The sequence below is a fragment of the Sciurus vulgaris genome (assembly GCF_902686455.1).
Source record: "Sciurus vulgaris genome assembly, chromosome: 1".
NCBI classification, from domain to species: domain Eukaryota; kingdom Metazoa; phylum Chordata; class Mammalia; order Rodentia; family Sciuridae; genus Sciurus; species Sciurus vulgaris.
The window spans coordinates 25,617,880-25,643,721 of record NC_136461.1 but is presented as its reverse complement, the minus strand read 5'-3'; the positions used below and the strand labels follow the sequence as shown (position 1 = coordinate 25,643,721).

General features: G+C 36.4%; 1 protein-coding gene across 3 annotated transcripts in view; it reads left to right on the top strand.

The window, feature by feature from the left end:
* Window positions 1-1,689: 1,689 nt before the first annotated feature.
* The window catches only part of ZMYM6 (zinc finger MYM-type containing 6), a 34,957-nt gene continuing 10,804 nt past the window's right edge, over window positions 1,690-25,842 (top strand). Inside the window, exons 1-13 of one of the 3 annotated variants that reach the window (XM_079130028.1) lie at window positions 1,690-2,818; window positions 8,101-8,185; window positions 8,643-8,892; window positions 13,391-13,565; window positions 13,657-13,848; window positions 15,867-16,017; window positions 16,756-16,871; window positions 18,078-18,359; window positions 18,525-18,675; window positions 19,570-19,742; window positions 21,251-21,398; window positions 22,600-22,740; window positions 23,508-23,545. In XM_079130028.1, the coding sequence (XP_078986154.1) occupies window positions 2,726-2,818; window positions 8,101-8,185; window positions 8,643-8,892; window positions 13,391-13,565; window positions 13,657-13,848; window positions 15,867-16,017; window positions 16,756-16,871; window positions 18,078-18,359; window positions 18,525-18,675; window positions 19,570-19,742; window positions 21,251-21,398; window positions 22,600-22,740; window positions 23,508-23,545 (1,995 nt within the window). In that variant the 5' untranslated portion in view covers window positions 1,690-2,725. Of the gene's footprint in view, window positions 2,819-8,100; window positions 8,186-8,642; window positions 8,893-11,837; window positions 11,918-13,390; window positions 13,566-13,656; window positions 13,849-15,866; window positions 16,018-16,755; window positions 16,872-18,077; window positions 18,360-18,524; window positions 18,676-19,569; window positions 19,743-21,250; window positions 21,399-22,599; window positions 22,741-23,507; window positions 23,546-25,842 lie in introns of those variants that run through there. The other 2 variants (XM_079130030.1, XM_079130029.1) reach the window with 2 other exon arrangements.

Genomic DNA, 25,842 nt, shown 5'->3' with positions numbered 1-25,842 from the left:
TGTCTCCATATGGGTGAAGGGTAAAAGAGCAGAAGGGGCAGGCAAAACTTGTGTGAAGCCTCATTTACAAAGGCATTAATTCCATTCTATAGTCTAATCACCCCGCAAAGCCCTTACCTCTTAACAGCATCACTTTGGGGTTTTAGTTTCAGTATCCGACCTTTGAAAGGACACACACACATTCAAGGAGAGAACTCATATTCAGAACACAGGTCCATAAGAAAATGGCAGACAAGCCAAAAACAAAACAAAACAAAACAAAAAAACCCACAAAACAAACAAACAAACAAACAAAAAACACAGTAAGAGTAAGAATCTTGAACAGACACTTTATAGAGAGAATATCCAGATATCCAAAAACCACAGTGAGCTGTGGCTCCTGAGGCTGAGGCAAGAGGCAAAGCCAGCCTCAGCAACTAAGGGACACCCTGTCTGTAAATAAAATATAAAAAAGGGCTGGTTATGAGGTTCAGTGATTAAGTGTCCCTGGGTTCAATCCCTGGTATCAATAAAGAAAGAAACCCATAGCCAGATATGGTCTACCCCAAGAGTTGGTTAAAATTATAAAAATTTACACCAGTAATTATTGGTGAGGTGTTGCGCAACTGAAATACTCATATATTGCTGGTGGAAGTATAAAGTGAAATAAGCACCTTCTAAAATTGTTTGACATCATCTACTTAAGTTTTACAAATATATACAAGCAATTAAATGTGTGCAATGTTAACAAAAATAAGAATGTTCACAGTAGCCTTATTCCTAATAGCCCCAAATTGTAAACAACTCAAGACCACCAATCAGATGATCAAATTGTAGTGTACTCATTAAAAATAGAGTACTACAGAGCAGTCAAAATGAACGAACAGTCACACAAATCATGGTTGCATCTTCAAAACAACACCTAATAAATACTTGACTTTGGAAAGTTAATCTTGTTATTTATATCTCAGATAAAAATGTATTTCTTAGAGGTGCGGTCAAGATTAATTGGCACAGTACAGGAAGTGTCGTATTATTTATTATTATGTTGTCTTGACAGGCCACCCTTCTGAAATGGCCATTAAAGTATTGAGCAGAACACTTGCAGCGCCATCTAACGTTCCTGACAGCCTCCCCCAAACTCTTTCTTCACTTTCACAATCAAACCTTGGTCTCTTTAAGAAGTCAACCATAACCGAGGTAACGGGGATGCTGGGAAGTGAAGGTCCACTCAGCTCAGTCCTGGGGCATGACGGGAAAGGGGGGCGGAGACTAGAGCTGGCAAAGCCCACTGAATAAAGGTTTGAGGCATGACGGGAAATAAGGGCGGAGACAGGGCTCAGAAGGTTCTCTGAGCTCAGTTCTGGGGCATGACGGGAGAGAAGGGCGGAGACCAGTGCTGGCAAGAGCCACTCAGCTCAGTTTGTGGCATGACGGGAAAGAAGGGCGGAGACAGGTCCACGGGGCTTAGGTCTGCGGCATGATGGGAAAGGAGGGCGGAGACCAGGGCTGCACACGCACCTTTGGCCCAGTCTTGCGTTGAGATACATCAGGCGGAATTCAAGTAGGAGAAAATACGGGTCCTCTGGACCTTGGGTCCTATTCTGCCTCCTCCGCTCGGCGCTCCTGCGGGAGCCGGGAGGCGACTGAAGGTGGGGGCGCCGCGCGGGGCGGAGCGCAGCTGCGCCACGTGACCAGGGGGCGCGGGGCGGGTGGCGCGGCCGAGGTAGCTTGCGCCTACTGCAGATGTCTCCCCGGGGACGTGCTGACAGGCAGCAGCGGGTCCAGCGCTCCTCCAGCGAAACTGGGTTGTGGCGTCGGTCCTTAATGACGGGCGCAAGACTTTTTGGTGGGAATGGGAACTTGGGAACTCATGTGATAACTCCAGGGAGGGGTGAGCGCCCGTAGGTGGTTAGAACTGTGGCAACTGGTCGAGAGTTCTCAGGTCTTCCTTGAAACGAAGTTTTAGAGCAGTTGTCCGTTTCCATGCCTGCCTTGACTGGAGAGGTTCCCTTTTGCTTCAACTTTAATATGCACTTTTCGAGGAAGGGAATCTATCTTGAACCGCCAAGTTCCTTGTTTACAGGGTGGCGTTTGGGATGCTGGACTCAGAAGGGCTTGACCCCTATGGAGACTCTGAAAGGTACAGGTGACCCGTTTTAAGTAAGGGCCACCTGTGAGTGCATGCAATTGTGATGGATTCTGGATCGCTGAACCAGAGTTGGGCTAAGAATTGGCACCCTTGGAGGGTTCCAGTGAAGGGTGAGTTAGAGTTCAGGGTGGGGGATTGCTGTGCCCCTCTTCGAGAAATAAGATCTCCAAGTCAGTACTCCTGGAATTAGGAACTGTATTTCTTGAATCCATTCCTCTGAAAACTTCGTAACTTCCTCCCTTGCTACTTTAAACATATTGAAGAAAATAGTGTTTGTTTTTAAAGATACTAGGAAAGTACGAGCTGTTGCCAGAAGGCTTGATTTACGTCAAGAAAGCAGGAAGAAAAGAGAACAGTTAGTCATCGTCCCAGAGGGTTGTTTTTCAAATGCTCAATCCTGACAATTTTAATATTGATAAAATGAAGGGGGATCCCTCCACAAAACACCCCCCCCCAAAAAAAAAACGGAAAAAAACCCCACCAAACAGCTGTGTACTGATTGTGTTTTTTGTGTTTTAGGAGTCCCATCTATCCATTGCCAAGAAGAAATATATTGGTTTTAAACTAGAGAACTCCTCTCTATAAAAAAGTAGAATGAAAGAACCTTTGGGTGGTGAATGTGACAAAGCAATGACACCTCAACAGAGGCTTCTGGACAAAATTAAAGAAGAACCTGACAATGCTCAAGTAAATTTTTCTGCTTGATTAAGTCTTTTTTTTTTTTTTTTTCTTCTTGTCTATTTTGAATTGAAAAATTTACCTAGGCAGTTTATAGTTTATAAGTTGAAACAAAAATGATTCTTTCCCCCTTAGGTGGGTGCTTTGGTTTGATTGTATACCCTCAAAGCTCATGTGTTGGATGTGTAGTTAACCCAGTGCAATGTTGTTGGGGGTTGAGGCCTAATAAGACATAATTAGGTCATGAGGGCTTCTGCCTTCAAGAATGGATTGATGCTATTATCTCAGGAGGGTTAGTTACTGCAAGAAAGGCCTTGTTATAAGACTCAGTTCAGCCCTCTCTTGCTTCTTCCTCTTTCTTGGATGTTCTCTTGCCTTCTCTCATGATACAGCAGGTAAGGCCCTGTCTAACTGTATCTTGGCCCCTATGTCTTGGATTTCACAACCTCCAGAACTTTGAGAAATAAATTTATTTTCTGTATGAATTACCCAGTCTGTGGTAACATAAAAATGGAGTAAGACAAGGTATCAGGTTTCTGTGCTTTGAATTATCAAAAATCTTGATAACTATGCACTATTTTGTAAAAGGAAAGTGGTATGTATTACCATTTTTTCATATTTGGTATTTAAAAAAATGTACCTGAAAATGTTCTGAAATGTATCTGAAAATGAAAAATGTTCTCTTCTACCTGATAGCACTTTCTTGTTCTGTTAAGTACTTATTGTCTATTGTATGCTCTGGGGGCCCAGAGTGAGTAGTTAGCTTAGTCCCTTTCCTACCTCATAGAGTTTACCAGTTAGTAAAGACAGAGATTACACAAGTAATTGGTCAATTAAAAAATACATATATATGTATGTAGTTACAAACTATGACAAGTACTTTGGAAGAAAAACCTGAAAATGGGGAATCTGACCTAGTTTGGGGAGGGGATAGGAGTAGTTAGGAAGCCCTTACAGAGGGAAGGATTTATAAGCTAAATTTTGAAGAATGAATTGACTGGGCAGCTGGCATGAAGAAGAGTGTTCAAGACAGTCCTGAGTTGGAAAGATACATGGTTCTCTTGAAGAACTGTAAGACCAGTGGACCTGGAACAGAAAATATAAAAATGATGATGAAGGTGAACAACAACAAAGATGGTATTAGTTTATCAATATGCAGTATATCTTGTGTCATAATAATATGACATTAACATTGTGTATGCTTAGAGTGTGAACACTGTTGAAAGCAGTTTATGTACATTAATCCACTTGATGATTGCAACCTTGAGCTAAATACTGTTTTTATTCCCCTCTTACACACAAGGATCAGAGACCAGTAACTTGTTAAAAGGTCACACAATTAATGATACCATCTCTCTTAGTATGTTTTCTGTTGCTGTAACAATACCTGAGACTGGGTGATTTATAAATAAGTTTATTTTGACTGACAGTTGGAGACTGTGAGTCCAAGATTAAGTTACTAGTATGTGCTTGGCTTCCAGTGAGTGCGTGGTATTGTGTTATGTTAGTGGAAAAGTGGAAGGACAAGCGTATATGCACGGAAGTTACAAAACTTGAACCCTGCTTTGTAACAACACACTCAGTAACTAACTCAGGCCTTTCTTAAGGCATCAGTCTCTATTAGTGGTCTAATCACCATTTAATGGTACCACCACCTCTCAACACTTTTTCCTAGGGAATAAGATTTCAATGCAAGTTTCAGAGGGGACAGACCATATTCAGATGATAGCACTAAATCATTTTGTGTTGCTGTAACAAAATACCATAGACTGTAAGGCCTATAAACAACAGATGAATTTCTCCACAGTTCTGGAGGATAGCAGTCTGAAATCAGGATGCCACATGGTTGGGTTCAAGGGAGAACCAACTTCTTGTATCCTTTGGTAGTGAAAAAAAAGCTAGCTAGTTCTCTAGCCTCTTTTTTTTTTTTTTTTTTTTTTTTAATTCTAGATGGACACAATACCTTTATTTTATTTATTTATTTTTATGTGGTGCTGAGGATCAAACCCAGTGCCTTGCACTTGCCAGGCGGGCATTTTACCACTGAACTACAACCCAGCCCTCTATCCTCTTTTTTTGTAAGGATACCAGTGCTGATTATAAGGGCTCCACCCTCATGACCTAATTACCTCACAGAGGGCTCACCTCTAGATTGAGAGATTCTAAGGGTTATGAGATTATAAGGGTTTCAACATATGAATTTGGGAGGGGGGACAGACGTTCAGTCTATTGCAGATACTAAGAAGCTGTAATGAAATAACATGACCAGACAGTGGAATCATTGGCAGTGTCAGATTTATCTGCGAGGCCAAGAAAAATAGAAACCTAAAAGTGTTTATTAAACTAGGCAATTGTGAGATGATTGGTTATCTTAAATAATTTCAGATAGACTAGTAGCTTGTTTGTATTGCATTCAGGAAGGAATTAAAATGAGGAAGTAGAGAAAGAATGAAGTGTATTTGTTGAAATTTGATGGAATAGAGAAGGAGAAGCAAGTGGAGTAGATTCATTTATAAATTGAGGGGAAGAAACCAATATGGAGATGGAGAGAGGTCGTAGATAAAGGGAGGTAGGATGGAGTGCTGAAAGAAGGAAGAGAAAAATCTTGAACACAAGCACTATTTAAGAAGGTTGCCTTTTCCTGTGAGGTAAGAGAACAATTTGCTAATCAGTTGACATATATGGTAGAGTGAAGAATCTGATGTTTCTTAGTTGCTTGTTTGTAATTGATTAAATTGAAAAATCAGTGAACAGGAAATAAGTGAGGTATGGTCTTGAGAGTAATGAAGGGTTTAGAATAGTTATTTTGCAAAGAAAGAGAAACTGACCAGGGAAATATAACAAGAATATTAGAAAAATATTAGAGATTAAGTAGTTGATAAGGTAAACTGAAGAAGGTATATAATTATACTTTTAACTTCTACTGCTTTCTGAGTGCCAGTAAATAAATATTAAGTATCAAGTAATGTTTAAGACCATCCACTTTGGATGGAATGGGTTTGGATTTATTCATTCATAAAATATTTATTAATGGCTATAATTGTGGATCTAATAAGAGCTAGCATTTTTTTATTGTAAACAAAAAGAAGTTATGATAAGTCTATTTAAATTTTTTAAATTCTTTTTGGTTATACATGACAATAGAATGTATTTTGACATGTACATACATGGAGTATAGCTTCCTATTTTTGTGGTTGTACATGATGTAGAGTATTCGTATAAGAACATAGGAAAGTTTTGTCTGTCCTATTCCCATCCCCATTCCTTCTTTTCCCCACTGTCCAGTCCAGTGAACTTCTATCCCCCAACCCCCTTATTGTGAGTAGTATCCACATATCAGAGAGAATGTTTGGCCTTCGGTTTTTTGGAATTGACTTATTTCACTCAGCATGATCGTCTCCATTTCTATCTATTTACTGGCAAATGCCATCATTTCATTCTTATTTAAGGCCGAGTAATATCCCATTGTGTGTATATACCACATTTTATTTATCTATTCATCTGTTGAAGGACACCTAGGTTGGTTCCATAGCTTAGTTATGTGAATCGAGCTGCTATAAACATAGTTGTGGCCACATTACTGTAGTGTGCTGATTTTAAGTCCTTTAGGTATAAACTGAGGAGTGGTATAACTGGGTCAAATGGTGGTTCCATTCCAAGTTTTCTGAGGAATCTGCATACTGTTTTCCATAGTGGTTGCACCAATCTGCGGTCCCACCAGCAATGTATGAGTGTATCTTTTCCCCCACATCCTCACCAACACTTATTGTTGCTTGTATTCTTGATTATTGCCATTCTGACTGGAATGAGATGAAATCTTGAGAGTAGTTTCGGTTTGCATTTCTCTAATTGCTAGAGATGTTGAACATTTTTTCATGTATTTGTTGACTGATCACATTTCTTCTTCTGTGACATGTCTGTTCAGTTCCTTTGCCCATTTATTGATTAGATTGTTTCTTTTTTGGTGTTAAGTTTTTGAGTTCTTTATTTATTCTGGAGATTAAGGCTCTGTCTGAGGTGCAGGTGGCAAAGATGCTCTCCCATTCTGTAAGCTGTCTCTTCACATTCTTGATTATCTCCTTTGCTTCGAAGAAGCTTTTTAGTTTGAATCCATTCCATTTATTGATTCTTTATTTTACTTTTTGCGCTTTAGGAGTCTTGTTGAGGTATTCAGTTCCTAAGCTGACATGATGACAATTTGGGTCTACTTTTTCTTCTAGTAGGCACAGGGTTTCTGATCTAATGCCTAGGTCCTTGATCCACTTTGAGTTGAGTTTCATGCAGGGTGAGAGATAGGGGGATAGTTCTGTCTTATAGGGAGCACCTGTTTGGTGCCAAAATACCTTTCATGGAAAGTGATAATCTAATGCAGCAGTTCCTAGTTTTGTTCACTTAATAATGAAATTTCAAAAGTGGTTTTGGAACTGATGTAGTCGTTTATTTTACTAAGTGTAGGTAGGTTTTGGTAACTACCATTTATTATGACCATTGTTTCAGAAAAGTAAGACAGTTTAAAAAAATTTTTTCTTTTGGAAAAAATTAACACACGTACAAAAAAGGTAGTTGTGATTTCCAAATAAATGGCAGTCCTTTTCAAGATAAGTATATCTTAAAAATATACCTTAAAATATACTTTAAAATTTGTTAGATGATTATTTTATTCTACATTTAAAAAAAAATATTCTTTTGTTGACCTTTATTTTTATTTATGGTGGTGCTGAGGATTGAACCCAGTGCCTCAGACATGCTAAGCAAGTGCTCTACCACTGAGCCACAACCCCAGCCCCTTAATTCTACATTTTAAAGGACATATTGAAGATAAATCTGATTTAGGTTGATTTTGTGTATAATCAGCTGACTGTATTGAAATTCTCTATCTTTTCTGCCATTACAAATATGACAGCTTATAAGTCTTTTGGCTAAAATTACTGATTTAAATCTAAACTCTAAATCATTCAGATTTCTTTTCATTTACCACTCCCTTGTAAATACATCCTAAAAAATGAGAAGTATTGTGGGTTGGAATAACTATGTATTATTCTCATACATCAAGATTATATTTGAAAAGTGAATATAACTTTATAAAATATTTTTCCAATACTAACAGCTTGTCTTTGTGAAGATTAAATCTAGTCTAATAACTTTCAAATTTTGACTTTTGAGATGTTCATGAAGATGACTGTGAGTACAATGTAAAAGGAATGAATGTGATAGAATTAATTTTTACTTGAATTTCTAGTTTGCTTAGGTATATTTTATTCATTTTTCTCTTTTCTCTTTGTATTTAAAAGGAGTATGGACATGCCCAACAGCCAAAAAGTCAAGAAAGTGAACTGAAAATCAGTGCTGTATTTTCAGTTAGTGACAGTCCTCTTGGTAAGAAGTAGAACTGTATGAGTTAATTACAGTTAATATTTGTTTATTCTGTCTAGAAGATTTAAGGGAAAGCACTCCTCATGTAAGTCTTTTCCTTTAGAGTATGTTTTTCAAACTGGGAGCTGTTATTCATCATCATTTAAAAAAGAAATCGAATGAGATTATATCAGACTGTGATATGTGTAGCAAGGAATGTGCTGTTTCTGGAAACTTGTTTCACTTATCAAATTGTACACACATACAAATGTGTGTATGTGAGAACTGAGTTATATTGTAAAATTTGATTTTTTAGGGGTCATAGTTAAAAAAGTTTGAAACTCCCTGTTTTGGAGTATTGTCTCATTAGTATTGAATTTCAAAACAGGTTATCTATCCTAAAAGAAATTACACATACATATATATTTTATATATATAAAAAAATACTAAAACTTTTTTTTTTTCCCTCTTATTTTGCTAGCCCAGCAGTTGACTCCAGGCTTTCAGCTTTCTCTTGCATCATCTGGCCCAAATGTATTGCTTCCTTCAGTTCCAGCTGTAGCTATTCAGGTTTTTTGTTCTGGTTGTAAAAAGATGCTTTATAAGGGTCAAACTGCATATCATAAGACAGGATCTACTCAGCTCTTCTGTTCCACACGATGTATCACCGGATATTCTTCACCTGTCTGCCTACCACCTCCTCCCAGGAAAACCTGTGCAAACTGCTCAAAGTATAAAATTCTTAATGATATCTCTTTTTATTTTGCTTTTTAAAATGTGTATATATTTTAGTTTAGACTTGTTGCTACTTTTGGAGGAATGTGCAAATTAAAAAGTTTTGCAACATTATATAAATAACTCAGTGTTAGAAGTATTGCCTAAACCAGTTTTCTATCTCTTTCAGTTTAAATTTTACTATGGAAAGAAATGAACCATTTTGGAATTATAGGATCACTCATATTTCTGTAATTGTAGACAACAAACATTTAAAATTGTTTAAGAGCTGTCTTAAAAGTATTGATACAATAGTATCACTTTTTTTTTTTTTTTTTTTTTTGTATTAGAGATTGAACCAGGAGTGCTTTACACTGAGCTACATCCCCAGCCCCCTTTTTTAAATTTTGAGACAGGGTCTTGCTAGTTGCTGAGGTTGACCTCAAATTTGCCAGTCTCCTGCCTCAGCCTCCTGAGTGACTAGGTTTACAAGCTCATGCCACTGCATCCAGCTTAGTCTCACTTCTAATAATATATGAAAGTTATTTAATTCTTTAGAAGATAAAAACTGTTAAGTGGTCACAGAAATAGGGTGTTTCTAATATCCTTGTGAGCCTTTATTTGGGTCATTGCTTTATAATACTGCTTAGATGCAGAGAGAAGAAACAGAAAAGTCATATAAACTTTTCTCTATCTTAGTGCATTTGAAAAATTTGGGCACATTTTGCCTATTTTCATGATAGTAGATTCCAGTAAGAGTGTGAAATTTCTAGCTAACATTTCATTTGCTGGAGCCAGTAGGACTAGATTTAGTGGCCATCACACAACTCCAGATCCTGAGGTATATGTCCTGTTACTAGCCAGCAGCTGCCAAGATCACACATGAATGAGACAGCAAATGAAATTGTTGAAAGTTTGTGGTGTCAGTAGTGACTAACATAGAGGAAGAAAAGTTAAAAGCTTAGTTGTAGATTAGTGGTTGTAGTTCAGTGGTAGAGCACTTGCCTGGCATGAGTGAGGCCCTGGGTTCAATCCCCTGTATTGAAGGAAAAAACCAAACTTGGTTTTAGATTATGATTCCATTACTTACTAGCTAAGTGACCTTGGGCTAGATATATTCACTTTCCTGAATCTCAATTTTTCACTGGTAAATAATACTAACTTCCTCAGAGTTTTTTTTTTCTTTCCACTTTTTCTTATTGGTGCATTATAGCTTTACATAATGATGGGATTTGTTACATATTTGTACACACACACACACACGGTATAACGCTGTAATTTGGCCAATATTACTCCCCATCACTTCCCCACTCCTTCCCTTCCTCCTATCCCCTGGTCCGTTGAATTTACTGATTTTCTTACTCCCTAGGAAATTTTTTTTTTGATATTAGGGATTGAACCCAGAGGTGCTTAACCACTGAACCACATCCCCAACCCTTTTTTATATTTTATTTAGAGACAGAATCTGGATGATTTGCTTAGGGCTTTGATAAATTATTGCAGTGGGCTTTGAACTCATAATCTTCCTGCCTCAGCCTCCTGAGCTTCTGGAATTATAGGTGTGTACCACCACATCTGGCTCCTTAGAATTTTAATAAGACAGTAATAGCACATTGCCTAGCACATAGTGAGTATTTAATAAATGGTATCTTATTGTTAGTAATAAATTTTAAATATTTATGTGCTTCTATTTATAATTATTACTTTGCATTATTATTGTGTATACTTAATTTATAGACTCTTGTCTTTGAGATATGTGACAATTTCTTTATCTATTTGGTGTGTTGGCCTAAGGCATCTAAAAGTAAATCCTGCTAAAAGAAAAGGGAGAGGTGTTGTTCAGTGTTTTATATATTCAGATTTAATTTGTTTTTAAAATATCCTTCCTTTTTTTTTTTTTTTTTTTTGGTACTGGGGTTTGAAATCAGGAGCACTCCACCACTGAGCCACATCCCCAGCCCAGTTTTGTATTTTATTTATAGAGAGTGTCTCACTAAGTTGCTTAGCACCTCGCCTTTGCTGAGCTGAGTTTGAGCTCACAGTCCTCCTACCTCAGCCACTGGAGCCCCTGGGATTACAGGTGGAACTCAGATTAAAATGCCCTTCTTATTTCTTCCTTTAATATGTTAATGTCATTTTAATAAAACTGATATGAGTAAATTTCGTTTTGTTTTTAGATATTTTGTTTCAGTATATTAAATATAAATATAAAATGAATTAAGTTTTAAAGAACTTGGCATGACTTATACATCCAAATGCATAATTTGTTCTTTTAAGTAGCCACCCTGGTCAGTGACTTTTACCACAATGCTGCCCTTGTTTAGATTTGTTTATTTATGTATTTATTTATTTATTGTGGTACTGGGGATTAAACCCAGGGCCTCACGCATGCTAGGCAAATACTCTGCCATTGAGCAGCCCCTCAAAAAGTTTTTCATCTCTGGATATGGCCCTGCCTTCATAGTCTCTGAAACATTCTTTTAGATTAAGTTAGGGTACACGTCTGTCTTTTTAGCATGAGTTGAAAAGTTACTTGATGCCTTATCAGGTCAAGATAGTGAGTGATTAAACTGAATTATCCTGTCAAGCATGAGATTTAATCATACAATTAAAAATATTTTTAGGTTCTTATAAATTAAGAGAACTTAGAGGAAAAATAGAAGAAAGTGTTTTGAGCCATGTTATTATAGCAAGAGGTATAATTTTTACCCAGGATCAATGTTAAGGTTTAATGCTCATTTGAATACATAAGGTTTAGAGTGCATTTGTGTTTGCATGCACAAATTTTCTTAAAAAGTCATTCTTACTGACTTATTTATGCATACATTATGTCACTGGCAGATTTACCTTATTAAGTAAAATTTTTTATTGCTGTTTTTAGCAAAACCAAGCAACACTTTAAAATTAATACTTCACCTATATATAAGCATGTCTACTTGCTTTTTTCTTCTGCATGATAAAGGTGCAGGATGGGAGCCAGGTTAGCAGAATGATTAACTCCAGACTGCTGCATTTGTATTCTGCCATCACTGCTTACCAGCGGTACAACTTTGACAAATGATTTCACCTCTGATTTGCTCTCCTTACCTGTAAAGTGGCAATTATATTTCCCTCCTACTGTTTTGTGATATTTAAATTGGGTAATTGAGCTGGGCGATGTGATACACACCTGTAATCTCAGCAGCTTGGGAGTCTGAGGCAGGAGGATCCCAAGTTCAAAGCCAGCCTCAGCAACATAGTGAGACCCTGTCTCAAAATAAAAAATAAAAAGGGCTGGGATATGGTTTGGTGGTTAAAGGCCTCTGGGTTCAATCCCTAGTACCAAATAAATAAATAGGGTAATTGAGTAAAGTGATTAATGCCTGGTACATATTAATTACTCAGTTTATTTATCATATGTAATATTACTGCTATTATTGTGACCTGCACTAGTGTTTCTAGTTAATAACTGTTACCTTTGATATTTATACTTGTGGATGGAATAGTAATACGTAAGCTCTCTTTTACCCAGGTATTGGATCAGTGCTTATTGTAATAATTGTCTCTTATAAAATGGCTCTAGAAATCTCATACAATTAAAAAAAAAAAAAGAAACCTCACACAATTATTTAGTTATTTGTGTTGTTCCTGTCATTGGTAGTTTATTTCCTCAAATCTTATATTTTTAAATTTTAAAAAATTTCACTTATTGTCTCATTCATATTTCTACTCCTGGCATTTGCTGTTGAGTAAAAGGGCACATATCTTGGGGTCTGGAGTTGTGGCATGGCCTCTTAATCTAATCTCATTGACTAGCAGGTGAAATTTGGTTGGTGCAGGAAGCTTCACTGTTTTTGTCATGAGCTACTGGCCAGTTATATTTTGTTTTTATTTTTAATTAAATTTTTTTTTTTTTTGTGGTACTAGGGATTGAATCCAGAGCCCCCTATATGATATGCAAATTCTCTACCACTGAGCAATATTTCTAGCCTCTTTTTTTTTTTAATTATTTAGATGTTGACAGACCTTTATTTTTATTCATTTATTTATATGTGGTGCTGAGAATTGAACCTAGTGCTCACTCAAGCTAGGTAAGTTCTACCACCGAGCCACAACCCCAGCCCCTCCCGCCTCTTCTTATATTTTATGTTGAGACAGGGTCTCTATAAGTTGTGCAGGCTGGCCTCTAATTTGTGATGCTCCTGCCTCAGCCTCTTGAGTAGCTGAGATTACAAGCATGTGCTATCATGCCCCACTGACTGCTTATATTTTAAATGAAGTTTTCCCTCCACACATCTGTAAATTAGTTATTAAAAACCCCATTTACACAAGGAAATTGAAACAGTAATCGCCTGACTCATTGTCATTCAGCTGATAAGTGACAGAACACAATCATCAAGCCCAGGTTTTCAGATGCTTTATTCAAATTCTTTTTCTAGCTGCCCCTGGTAAATATCAGGGGTAAATACTTGCTCACAAAGAGAAAGAAGTTACAATTGTTACACATTTCATTTTGCCTTTGTTCTTTATTTTTAGAGAAATTTTAAATCCAAAGGATGTGATCACAACACAATTTGATAATTCCATTCCTAGCAAAGATTTCTGCAGCCAATCATGCCTGTCTTCTTATGAGCTAAAGAAAAAACCTGTTGTTACCATATATACCAACAGCATTTCGACTAAGTGCAGTATGTGTCAGAAAAATGCTGATGTAAGTTACATTTTACTTCTATTGCTCAAAGATCAGAGATTTTAACTGGCTGTACTTATTTTATATGTGTGTGTGTGTGTTTATTTCCTAGATTCGATTTGAAGTTAAATATCAAAATGTGGTACATGGTCTTTGTAGTGATGCCTGTTTTTCCAAATTTCACTCCACCAACAACCTTACCATGAACTGTTGTGAGAACTGTGGAAGCTATTGCTATAGTAGCTCTGGACCTTGCCAATCCCAGAAGGTTTTTAGTTCAACAAGTGTCACAGCATACAAGCAGGTACAAATATCACTTTGTCATGCGTAGGCAGACTCACTCCTGAGCTGGCTGGGCAGGGATGAACTGCAGAATAAAAGAGCAAGCTCCTCCCATCCATTCATCCTCATGCGATTTCCTCTCCAGGAAAATGTGATTCTGATGCTGAAGGGGTGATTGTAGAGTGAGATGATATAGGTGAAGTAGGTTGCTTTAAGGTTCTCTTCATGCCTGAGAATTAATAGCTATCATTATATGATTTGTGGTGTGAAATGTTTTGTGAAATCGTGAAGAAAACTCCTTATGGTTAATAAACTATGAGCAAAAGTTAAAAGGTGATAAAATCAGTGAATCTCAAGAAAGCATATTTTTTTTGGTACTGGGGATTGAACCTCGGGCACTCAACCACTGTGCCACATCCCCAGCCCTATTTTGTATTTTATTTAGAGACAGGGTCTCACTAAGTTGCTTAGCGCCTCACAATTGCTGAGAACTGTCAGTCCTTCTACCTCAGCCTCCCAAGCCACTAGAAGAAAGCATATCTTTTTCTTCTTTTTTTTGGTACCAGGGATTGAACCCAGGGTTGCTTAACCACTGAACCCCACTGCCAGCCATTTGTTGTATGTTAGTTAGGCACAGGGTCTCGCCAAATTCCTGAGGCTGGCTTTGAACTTGCATTCTTCCTGCCTCAGCCTCCTGAGCCTCTGGGATTACAGGTGTGTGCCACTGCATCCAGCATATTTTTTTCGTTCTACAGAGTACTTTGGATTGGATTGTCATTTTGTTTGTTATTTCTAATTGTTTGTTATTTTGACTAAAGCATTAAAATACTTTAGTGATTTTATTTATTGTAATGAATAGTGGATTAATCTGGTTATTAAATGTATCACTTTGTAAATTTGATTTTTACTGAATGATTTGGGTTTTTAAAGTTGTTTTTTTTTTTTTTTTTTTTTTTTTTTTTAAAGAATGTCAATGATAGCAGATTTTTTTTTAGACCAAGTTTTTGATTTGGTAACTCTTTTGAGCTATTAGTAATATGCATTCATGATTGAAAAGTATCTCTTTTCTAGGAATTGCCACTTTGGCAGTCTGTTTATGGTTTCACAGGAATAGAATCTGATATTTTAGAAATGATCCAAAAATCAGTTCCATGTTTAATTTTGTAACTGATGTTATACTGTCCATTGTGTAAATGATATTTGTCTTTTGCTAGGAAGATTATGTGAAACTTCACAATTTATGTTTTCCTGCTATTTACATTTTTACTGAAAGACAGCATAATACAGTGGTTAGGAGCCTGTACTTCAGAGTGTGATGGAATAAGTTTAATTTCCTGCTTCTGTTTATCTGTGAATTTAATTAAAGTTGTTTTTTAAACTTTGGTTATATAGTTTTTGAAAGCATGTCACTGTGTTGTTGAAAGAATGAAATGATATAGTGCACATAAATTGCTTAGCATGGGATTTGACTTAAATGATAAGCATTCAGAAAGTAGTAAGATTGGTTGTATAAATGGTAGCTATTTAAAACTGTTATTTCTTAGAACAAACTTATAGGCAGACTTTTTTATGAAACTCAGCTTAAAAAAATAAGTAGTTCTGTAGGATTTCATGATATGCATTGAGTATCATTTCAGTCTCTCACTAAAAAGTCTGACAAGTTAAGTAGCTTAAAGGTGGTGGTCTCTCCTAGATTGAGGTTAGGTCCACACTGAGGATGGCTGTTTGGCTCAGGAACCACCTGCTCCTCTCTGGTTATTTATGACGGGAAAAGTATGTTAATTCCTCATTCATTACTTATAATGTGTTTTGTTCTTGCTAAAATGTCTGAGTAGCTACTACTTTTCTTCATTCTTCTATTGTCTGAAAGAACTTACTTTCTCCATATTCCAACTTTCTGAAACTTCTAATACTTGTCATGCCCAAACATTTCAATCAAAGGCAGCTGTTAAATGTAGCTTTTATTTTTTCTTTTTAAAACACTGTGTAGTTATGTATGCTGGCACTAAGTATCTAAATGTTATTTTATTTTCTTAATAGAATTCGGCCCAAACTCCTCCCTATGCTCTGGGGAAATCACTGAGGCCCTCTGCTGAAATGATTGAGACTACGAATGACTCGGGAAAAACAGAGCTTTTCTGTTCTATTAATTGCTTATCTGCATACAGAGTTAAAACGGTTACTTCTTCAGGTAATGTTTAAATTTGATAAATTTGTAGATTTAGTAACTGTTGAAGAAGCCTGTAACTGCTTTTCTTTCATTTTGCAACAAACTGAATTTATAGGATTAAATAAGGACCCAAGTATAATTTAAAGAACTGATTTTTAAATGCAAATAGTTTTATATATGTATTTTATAGGTTTCATATATGAGAAGAAAGAAAAGAATTAATTGTAAGTTATGGTTAGTTGTTATTTAAGTAGAAGTTAATCAAGGTTAGTTGTAGTTAAATTTACAGATTATTGTAGAGTTCCTTGATTTTTTTTTTTTTTTTTTTTTTTTTGTTGTTGTTGTTGTTGTTGTTGTTCATTACAGTTGGCATTCCATGTCTCTGGTTTCCCTATTCATGGATTCAAACAACTGGATCAAAAATATTGCAGAAAAAAATTACCTCTGTACTAAAAATATACAGACATTTTTTTCCTTGTCAAGTGTTATAGGTAATCCAGAGATGCTTTAAAGTATGTGAGAGGATATTTGGAAGGATGTGCATAGATTACATGCAAATATTGTGACCTTTTATGTAAGGAACAGAGCATCTACAGATTTTGGAATCCTCAGGGAATTCTGGAACTAATCCCCACAGATTACCCAGGGGCAACTGTACTGAATATTTGATTTTTTTTCTTTCTACTAATAGAGTTTTAAATTATTTGTTCACTTCTATAACATTCATTGCTTTTTTTTTTTTTTTTTTTTGTCATCAAGGTGTCCAGGTTTCATGTCATAGTTGTAAAACCTCTGCAATCCCTCAGTATCACCTAGCCATGTCAAATGGAACTATATACAGCTTCTGCAGCTCCAGCTGTGTGGTAGCTTTCCAGGTATGATCAATCTAAGGTAGTATTTTATCCCTGGAGTTTTCTTAGGTTTTATTCCATGGCAAAATGTTGACTACTGAAGGTCTATACTTTAAAAAGTTCATATTTAAGAAGAGCAACATTCTGTTCAGCCAGGGGTTGAACAGAGTTTATTCTAGAGGTTCCGGAGGTTATTTGTACAAAATTTCTAAACCCAGACATTGGGCTCCCTTATTTAGGGTACTTAGGTGAACTACCCTTCCTTTCTGCTTCCTCCCTTGGTTCTCTCCCTTTCAGAAGGGTGGAGGCTAGGATATGATCTGAGTTGGTAGTGTGGAGAACAGTAGTTGCCTTTGGGGACTCATGTTCCCCTTTCTCTCAAGTTTGGGCCAGAAACTTAAGAACTCCTGGCATGGAGTTACAAAATTCTACTTGTCCCATTTTCATCTGCTTTCTACAGTATGCACAGAAAGAAACTCTGTTGTGTTTTGTGATATCCTGCATGGGAGGATGTCTGATATGGTACCTGGCCCCAAGGAGAAAAGAGACTGCTGGTAGCCACAGTGTTGTAATAGCTATCGGGAGTTGGTAACTGAGTGTGGCAGCACACACCTGAAAACCCAGCTACTCCAGAAGCTGAGGTAGGAGGATAGCAGGTTCGAGGTCAGCCTGTGCAACTTAGTGAGACGCTGTCTCAAAGTAAAAAGTAGGGCAGGGACTGGAGATGGGCTTAGTGGTAGATTGCCTGCCTGGCATGTGTCAGGCCCATGGTTCAATCCCCCAGTTCCACCAAAAACCAGAAAAGATTTTGTTAGTGACAAGCATGCAGGAAGAGGTACCCTGGGGGAAGGCAAGACCTGCCATAATTTGTGAGAATTTGTTATCTGAGTAGCCTGAATTCCAGTCCTCCACCTTTTTTTTTTTTTAATATATATATATTTTTTTAGTTGTCCATGGACCTTTACTTTTTATTATGTAATACTGAGAATGAAACCTAATGCCTCATACGTGCTAGGCAAGCACTCTACCACTGAGCTACAACTCCAGCCCAGGCCTCAACCTTTTAATGTTGCATTTCTCAGTCCTTATATTTTGAAAGTATGTCATTGAAATTCTTCCTGTGAGAAATAAGATGTTTAAAAACTGTGGTGGGATTAATTAAATTGACAAAATAAAAATATTGTTACATTATTTCTTGGTTCATTAAAATCTTTGCCTGTGTTCATTCAGAATGTATTTAACAAACCAAAGGGAACACAGTCTTCTGCGGTGCCCCCGTCTCAGGGCCAAGTGGTTGCGAGCTTACCCTGCCGGTCAGTAGGCCCACCAGGACGTGGTGACGTTACTGCTGCCATTTCCTCCAGCTCTGTCAGCGTCCCTGCCATAGCAGCTAGTCACCAGACTTTTGCTGAACAATCCCAGCAGGTTGCTGTAACACAGACAGTCGTGAAACTCAAGTGTCACCACTGTAGTCATCTGTTTGTCACAAAACCAGAACTTCTTTTCTACAAGGTAAGGAGAGATGATGAAAGGGATTGCATAGCAACTTGTGCAGTAGAAGCACTTTTTTCATCTTTGACTGTCACTGAGTTTGCTTTGAAATGAGAAGGTAAAGGATTTCTTAACGATAAAGCAGCTGTGTTTAGTTAGATCTTAATGACTGTTATTTTTCTGCAGGGTAAAATGTTTCTGTTTTGTGGAAAGACTTGCTCTGATGAATACAAAAGAAAAAATAAAGTTATGGCAATGTGCGACTACTGTAAACTGCAGAAAATTATAAAGGAAACTGTGCGATTCTCAGGGGTTGATAAGCCATTCTGTAGTGAAGGTAAAGAAAATGGCATAGGGTGGGAAGGGGGCAAGAATGGAGGAAGGAAGGACTATAGAGGGATAAGAGGGGTGGGAGGGGTTGGGGGGAGAGAAAAAAATAACAATGAATCAAAAACTATTACCCTAGGTAAATGTATGATTACACAAATGGTATGCCTCTACTTCATGTACAAACAGAGAAACAAGATGTATCCCATTTGTTTACAATAAAAATGAATTAAAAAAGAAAAGGGCATAGTATTATACATATAGCATGTGGTTGTTATGAAATAATTCATGATGAGTTGAGCAGTTAATCATGATTAATTTTCAAGTAATTTTTCTCTTATGAGGTATAAGTTGAATGTTTTTATGTTGAGGTTTTACTTAGTTTAAGGTCTGTCTTTTTTTTTTTTTTTTGCTGTGCTAGGATTGAACTTAAGGCCTTATGCATTCTAGGCAAGTGCTCTCTATTCCTGAACTGCATCCTAGTCCTGAAGTCTGTCTTTCTAAATGTTATAGTAATCTCAGTAAAGAAAAATTATCAAAACATAATTAAATAAGCAATATATAGAAAGTCTTGTAAACTTAACTATGACATCAGAGATTTTTTTGTGTGTTTTTTGACCCATTTGTAAATAGGGAACTTTAGCAGTAACTGCTTCTTGGGTTAAGAAACTTACAGTTCTGATGTTTCTGAATATAGATGGTCTAATATTTAGATTATATTTAAAAGGTGATGTGAGTTTGTTTTGTGAATGTAAAAAGACTGTTCTTTAACCTAGCGGCAAATAGCGTGTCAGAGGTTCAGGAATTAACTTAGCATTTGTATCTGTGACTATAGAAACTCACTTTACCTCCTTGAAGTTAATGTGAATTTGATGTTTCTTTTTTCATCCCTGTGTGTTCTCAGTTTGCAAACTGCTCTCTGCTCGAGACTTTGGAGAGCGATGGGGAAACTACTGTAAGATGTGTAGTTATTGTTCACAGACATCCCCTAATTTGGTAGAAAATCGATTGGAGGGAAAGTTAGAAGAGTTTTGTTGTGAAGACTGCATGACCAAATTTACGGTTCTGTTTTATCAGGTAAATGTGATATACTTTTTTTACCTTTTTTTTATTCCACTGGGACAGGGTCTTACTATGGTGCCAGGTTGACCTTGAACTCACAATCCTGTCTCAACCTCCCAAGTAGGCTTTTGTGGTTTTTCCAAAGTTAGTGCAAATTATTTTCTATTTAAAATGTGTATAAATTATGTGAATAAAAGTGTGGTGTTTGGAGCTGTGTAGAATAAATTATGGGCTACTGCAACAAAATTTGGTTGAATATAAACATTTTTGGGGATCAGAGTTTAGGATTTCTAGAGACTTTTTGTTAATTGAGGATATGTACCATTTATTTTTGCTTTCTTATGAGGCACATTGACCTCGTTTGTAACTTTGAGTTCCTCTCAGTTACAACTTTACATATTGTTGCCTTGTGGCTCTCTCATTCAGGTTACTCTGAGGAATTCCAAGTCAGACCTTGTTCTCACTGCATAGGTCAAATGACAATGACTGGCAGACTTACCTATTTTCCTTTAGAAAAGGTTACCGGGCTGGGGAGATAGCTCAGTCGGTAGAGTGCTTGCTTTGTAAGCACACCGCCCTGGGTTTGATCCCCAGCACCAAACAAACAAACAAACAAACAAAAAAAGGTCACCTTTTTGAAAGACTGCCAATGATAGCTACAATTAATTGAACCAATAATACATGCCTGATGATTCATGAGTGTTGTTTGATTTAATCCTCACCACAATCCCAAGAGGTAGATATATTATTATCAGTTTAAAAATAAAGAAAAGAAGTGAAATCCAGGAAGGTTAAGTAATATGCCTTTGAGGAAGCTGGTAAGTGACACCTAGGTAGCACCTATAACACTCTAATGAAGTCTATATTTTCTTGTCTGCCTCACCCCCAAAATATAATATTCTTGTGGTGGCAGGTAATAACTTTTTCATCATTCTATGTTCAGGACCAATCACAGAGCTTAAAGCAAAGGATATATAATTAGATATTTGTTGAGTGAATAAAAGTCTTAATGACCTCAAAGCCCATATTCTTTTTACTGCCTTTTGTGTGTATGTGGGGCTGTTACTGGGGATTGAACCCAGGGGTGCTGTACCATTGAGCTGCATTCCCAGCCCTTTTTATTTTATTTGAAAACTGACTAAGTTGCCCAGGTTGACCTTGAAGTTTTGATCTTCCTGCCCCAACCTTCCCAGCAGATGTAATAACAGGCAAAGTACTACCATGCCTATATGGCTTCTTAATCTTTTGAAAACAGAATCTGCCTTTAGATTTTTTTTATCAGTAATTTTTTGAAAACAGAAGAGCAACTTGTATATTCTTAACTTAGGGCAACCATGTGAAAAAAATAATTGTGCATGTGTGTGTGTGTATTTTAATTACAGTCTTTTAGGATAGGAAACACATTTTGTAGTCTCAGCTGACTTATGTACCCTGTTTTCGTAGTGCCTCTGGTTTATGATGAATGTTATCTTTTCATTATTTTATAGTTTTGATCCTATGTTGTCTTAAATTTTTTATCTCAGATGGCCAAGTGTGATGGCTGTAAACGACAGGGTAAGCTAAGTGAGTCCATAAAATGGAGAGGCAACATCAAACATTTCTGTAACCTTTTCTGTGTCTTGAAGTTTTGTCATCAGCAAAGCATGAATGATCCTCCTCCACAAAATAAAGGTAAAATTAAACTTAGCTAGTGAGACCTTTATATCAATTCTAAGATATACTATCAGCATACACAGTGAGGATAGTATAGTAAAAACAAAATTTCACTGGATTCAAATAGTCTGAATTTCCTTTAAGGATTCTTAATGATGTTCTTGAGGGAAAATTAATTTGGATGCTTTTTGCTCTTATAATCAAACATACCAAGAAATTAATAAATCTGTAGTAATTTATAGGAAATATTGATGTGATTGCTTTTGATCAAACTTACCTGTATATTCATAACTTGTACTGTTTATTTCTAATTATTAACTGACTAGTCAGAAACTTAAAAATCAGGGCAAACAAAGGGAGAGGGTATAAGTATGTTAATATAATTGCTGTGACTGATGTAAGATTTGATCCAGAACTTGCTTGTAGCAAAGAAGAAAAGAACAGCACATTAATTATCTCAGAAAAAATAAATAGACCACTTCTTCATGGGTAGCAAAGTTTTTCTTGGCTAAGAATAAAATAATTTTGCAAGTGGGACAGCTAATGTGGTCAGACTATCAGAAGAACAGATAGATATGTGGCGTGTCCTTAAAGTAGCTTTCCTAAGTAGCACTTTCTGAATGTTAGATCACAACACTTGATATGATGTTCTCTGATCAGAACCTGAAGTGCTGCCTAAGTGACAGAATCTATATCCTTTGGTCCTCACAGTCTAGCTCTTGCCTACCTTTGCAGGCTTATTAATTCTTGCCTTAATCACATATGCCTTGTGCTTATCTTTTGTGTTAGCCATTTGTTACCCAAGACCAGTCTGTTTGGAAGAATATTCATTTTGTAATGTAGCTTCAGAAAAACCAGTGTTCAGTGGTGGATGGATAGGTCCCTCATCAACTTACTTAGAAAAATTGACATGTTAAATTTTTATTTGAAGCAAACTTAGGTGTAGGAGTTTTAGCATTCACTAATAGAACAGCCCAGTTATTCCTGAAGGTGATACCTGTATTTTTACCTGTTAAATGTCATTTGAATCTTATTTTACAGAATCAGGCTCTTTTTAAGCCCTAGTGAGCATTAATTTGACCAGAATCTTCCAACCCAGTGTGATATAGAGTTAGATATTTTCATTATTCTTGAAAACCTTGTTGTTAAATAGCTTTGTGCATTTGTGTATGATCATTTTGTTTATACCAGGTCTTATCTTTTTATTTATTTTAATCAGTAAATATTTCTAAGACACGAACTGCTTTAATGGAGCTCCCTTCTGCAAAGACAGTTACAACACCAGTTATAACCAATGTGGTGTCATTGGCAAAAATACCTGTTGCCCAACCTACAGGGAACACTAACAGTGTTTTGAAAGGTATGACTTGATAAAAAGGCATTTGGCTAGAAAGTAGAGGTAAGCATTGCCTAGCCTGTTTCTTCTTGGTAATATTTTCCTTTACATTATATAAGGAAACCCTCTCCTCTGTCTCTGGGGAAAGTAGGTAGCAAGGACAGTGATGTTGATGTGAAAGCAAATGGTATAGGTCATTGATTTTCTTTTTCTTCTAAGAAACTAGATGATTTTAATATACCTGCTTATTTACCAACAGAGATTCTAATACAATAGGATGGGCCTGGGGCCTAGGGCCCATTCCTTTCCTATGTACTACAGATGATATTGATATGGTTTCCTTTGCCCATTTTTTGAGAAATTCCGGTCCAGACTCTAGCCTACTTTAGAGAAAGGAATTAACTTCTTTTTTTTTTTTTTTTTTCACAAGTCTGGGAATACTGGGGATTGAACTCAGGGCACTCAACCACTGAGCCACATCCCCAGCCTATTTTTATATATTATTTAGACAGGGTTCTCACTGAATTGCTTAGTGCCTTGCTTTTGCTGAGGTTGTCTTTGAACTCGAGATTCTCTTGTCTCAGCCTCCTGAGCTGCTGGGATTACAGGCGTGCACCACCGCACCTGGGTGAAATTAACTTCTTGATCTCAGTGTTTTTTATGGGAATAAGAATGTATGTCTTGGGGTATAGCTTAGTGGTAAAGCATTTACCTAGCATGTACAAGGTGGTGGGTTTGAACCCATCACTGTGAAAAAAGTTTTTTTAAAAATATATCTTAATTTATAACAGGTGCAGCTGCTAAAGAAGCAGGAAAGATCATTGAAGATGTAAGTTTTATTGTTATTTTTTATTTTTCCTGATAATACCACTAGGGTTTATTATCATTTTGGATATAACATTCTAATATATCTGAAAAATTTCTACTAGTAGCTTATTTACAAACGACAGAGTAGGGCTGGGGCTGTGCTCAGTGGTGGAGTGCTTGCCTAGCTTTGTGAGGCACTGGGTTCAATCCTCAGCACCACATAAAAATAAATAAATAAAATAAAGGTATTGTGTCCATGTATAACTAAAAATATATTTTTTAATATGCACTAACTTTTTGTCTTGAATGTTATAGTTTGTCTCTAGATCATTAATAAGAATATATTCCTGATTTATTTTACTGTTTATTCATGTTCACTTTATTTTTTTAAAATGATTTCTATTTCATCTGGTTGCTTATTTTTTCTCTCTTACTACTTTGAAATATTTCTTTTGTAGATTTTTTTTAAAGTTCAGTGTAGTGTCATTGTAAGTAAATTTTGTGAGAAAATGATACAAGGTGAAAGTATATGTAAACTCTCATTTTATGTCTCAAATTTGAAATATTGTGAAACTCCCCCCCAAATTTTTTAGAATTCAGGAAATGCATAATTTCAAATCTGGTAGGGCTGAAAGGATTACAGACTATGCTATTGTTGCCCTGTGTCAGCATCACTTTAGTAGGAGAATAATATTTCCTTCATCCTTTATCAGGATCACACGTTACTGTGCCAGTTCTTGAGTTAATGTTTTTGGTGACTGATGTGCTGCTATCTTAACATTTGCTCTTTTTTTTTTTAATATCTTTTTATGTGTTTATTTTTATGTGGTTCTAAAATTTGAACCCAGTGCCTCATAGGTGTGAGGCAAGCACTCTACCACTGAGCTACAGCCCCGGCCCCTTAACATTTGCTCTTGATATAATGAAAAATTTTATATGATGGTGTCATTCAAGTGTTAAATTGTGGAACTAGTGCTAAAAAGTGTGCCCCAAAATTCAGTAACTTTGGAACAGAAGTTAGATGTGATGAAAGTCTATGACGATGATACCCCATGCTGTTAATTTAGCCAAGTATACCTACCCTACATAGTGGTAGAGGTGATGGTTAAGAAATCCAAAGCAGCCTTAAAGCAGGTGCACTGCCTTAGCTCACAAAAATTGTAGCCAGGCAAGGATAATGAAATAATTGGAAAAAATCCTGGCAATATGAAAATGACTTGAAAGGAAATGACAGTGAAACAAATGTTTTACTATAAGTCACTGTATTTCTAATTTTAAAGTTCATTGAGGTTTTATGTCTGTTTGTTTGATACTGGGGATTGAACCACGGAGCTCTTAACAGCTAAGCCACATTCCCAGCCCTTTTAAATATCTTATTTAGAAATAGGGTCTCACTGAGTTGCTTAGGCCTCACTAAGTTGCTGAGGCTCTTTGAACTCAAGATCCTTCTGCCTCAGCCTCCTGAGCCCTTGGGATTACAGCATGGGCCAACACACCTGACCCCATTGAGATTTTAAGAATATAAAATTGAGCAGGAAGACTGGATCTACTCTTCTAAAGCTATCAGAACCTTCAAGACAACATATGGTAACCTGTTCATAAGGATTCTTTGAAAGTGGTAAAAAAGGGAGATGTGCATAGTAGATGAAGGGGCCATTAAAAATTTGCTTGGAAGAAGCAAATTTCACAACTATTCTTAGTTCTGTTTTTCTCTCTCTCAATATGGATATAGAGATCATATGTGTATGTATTACTATACATTTTATATATATATAATGAACATGGAAATTTATTTAAAAAATGAAAATTTGCTTGAGCTAGAATTAGAAAAACAAAGACAGCAGGAAGAGGACCACAACAGCCTGGTCTTCTTTAAAACTAACAGCAGTAAAGCCATTGTCTTAGACTTTTAGCCCTATTTTAGCAGAAATTACTTATTTTTGAAGATGATTCAAATATGGATTGCTGTTCTAGGTAGCATGGAAAATAATTGAAAATGAATCTGCCTGTCAAGAAATTCTCAGTGGAAGAAAAGAGGAAAAACTCAAACCACATTAGATTCATTCTTTAGTAAAAGTCTTTCAGGGAATCAGACCAGCTTTCACTGTAATAGAGAGATAGCTTGTCTTAATTTAGTATCTCTTAACTCTCCTGTTATTTGTGTTGTTGGAAGATGATAATTTCCACTTAATTATTTTCAGGCAATATACCATTTTAGTTAATGAAATGTCATTAAATTAACAAATTTATTTGTATATTATGTGTTGTACATTAAATTATTTTAAAATTACATGATTAATAAATCACTGTTATGCCATT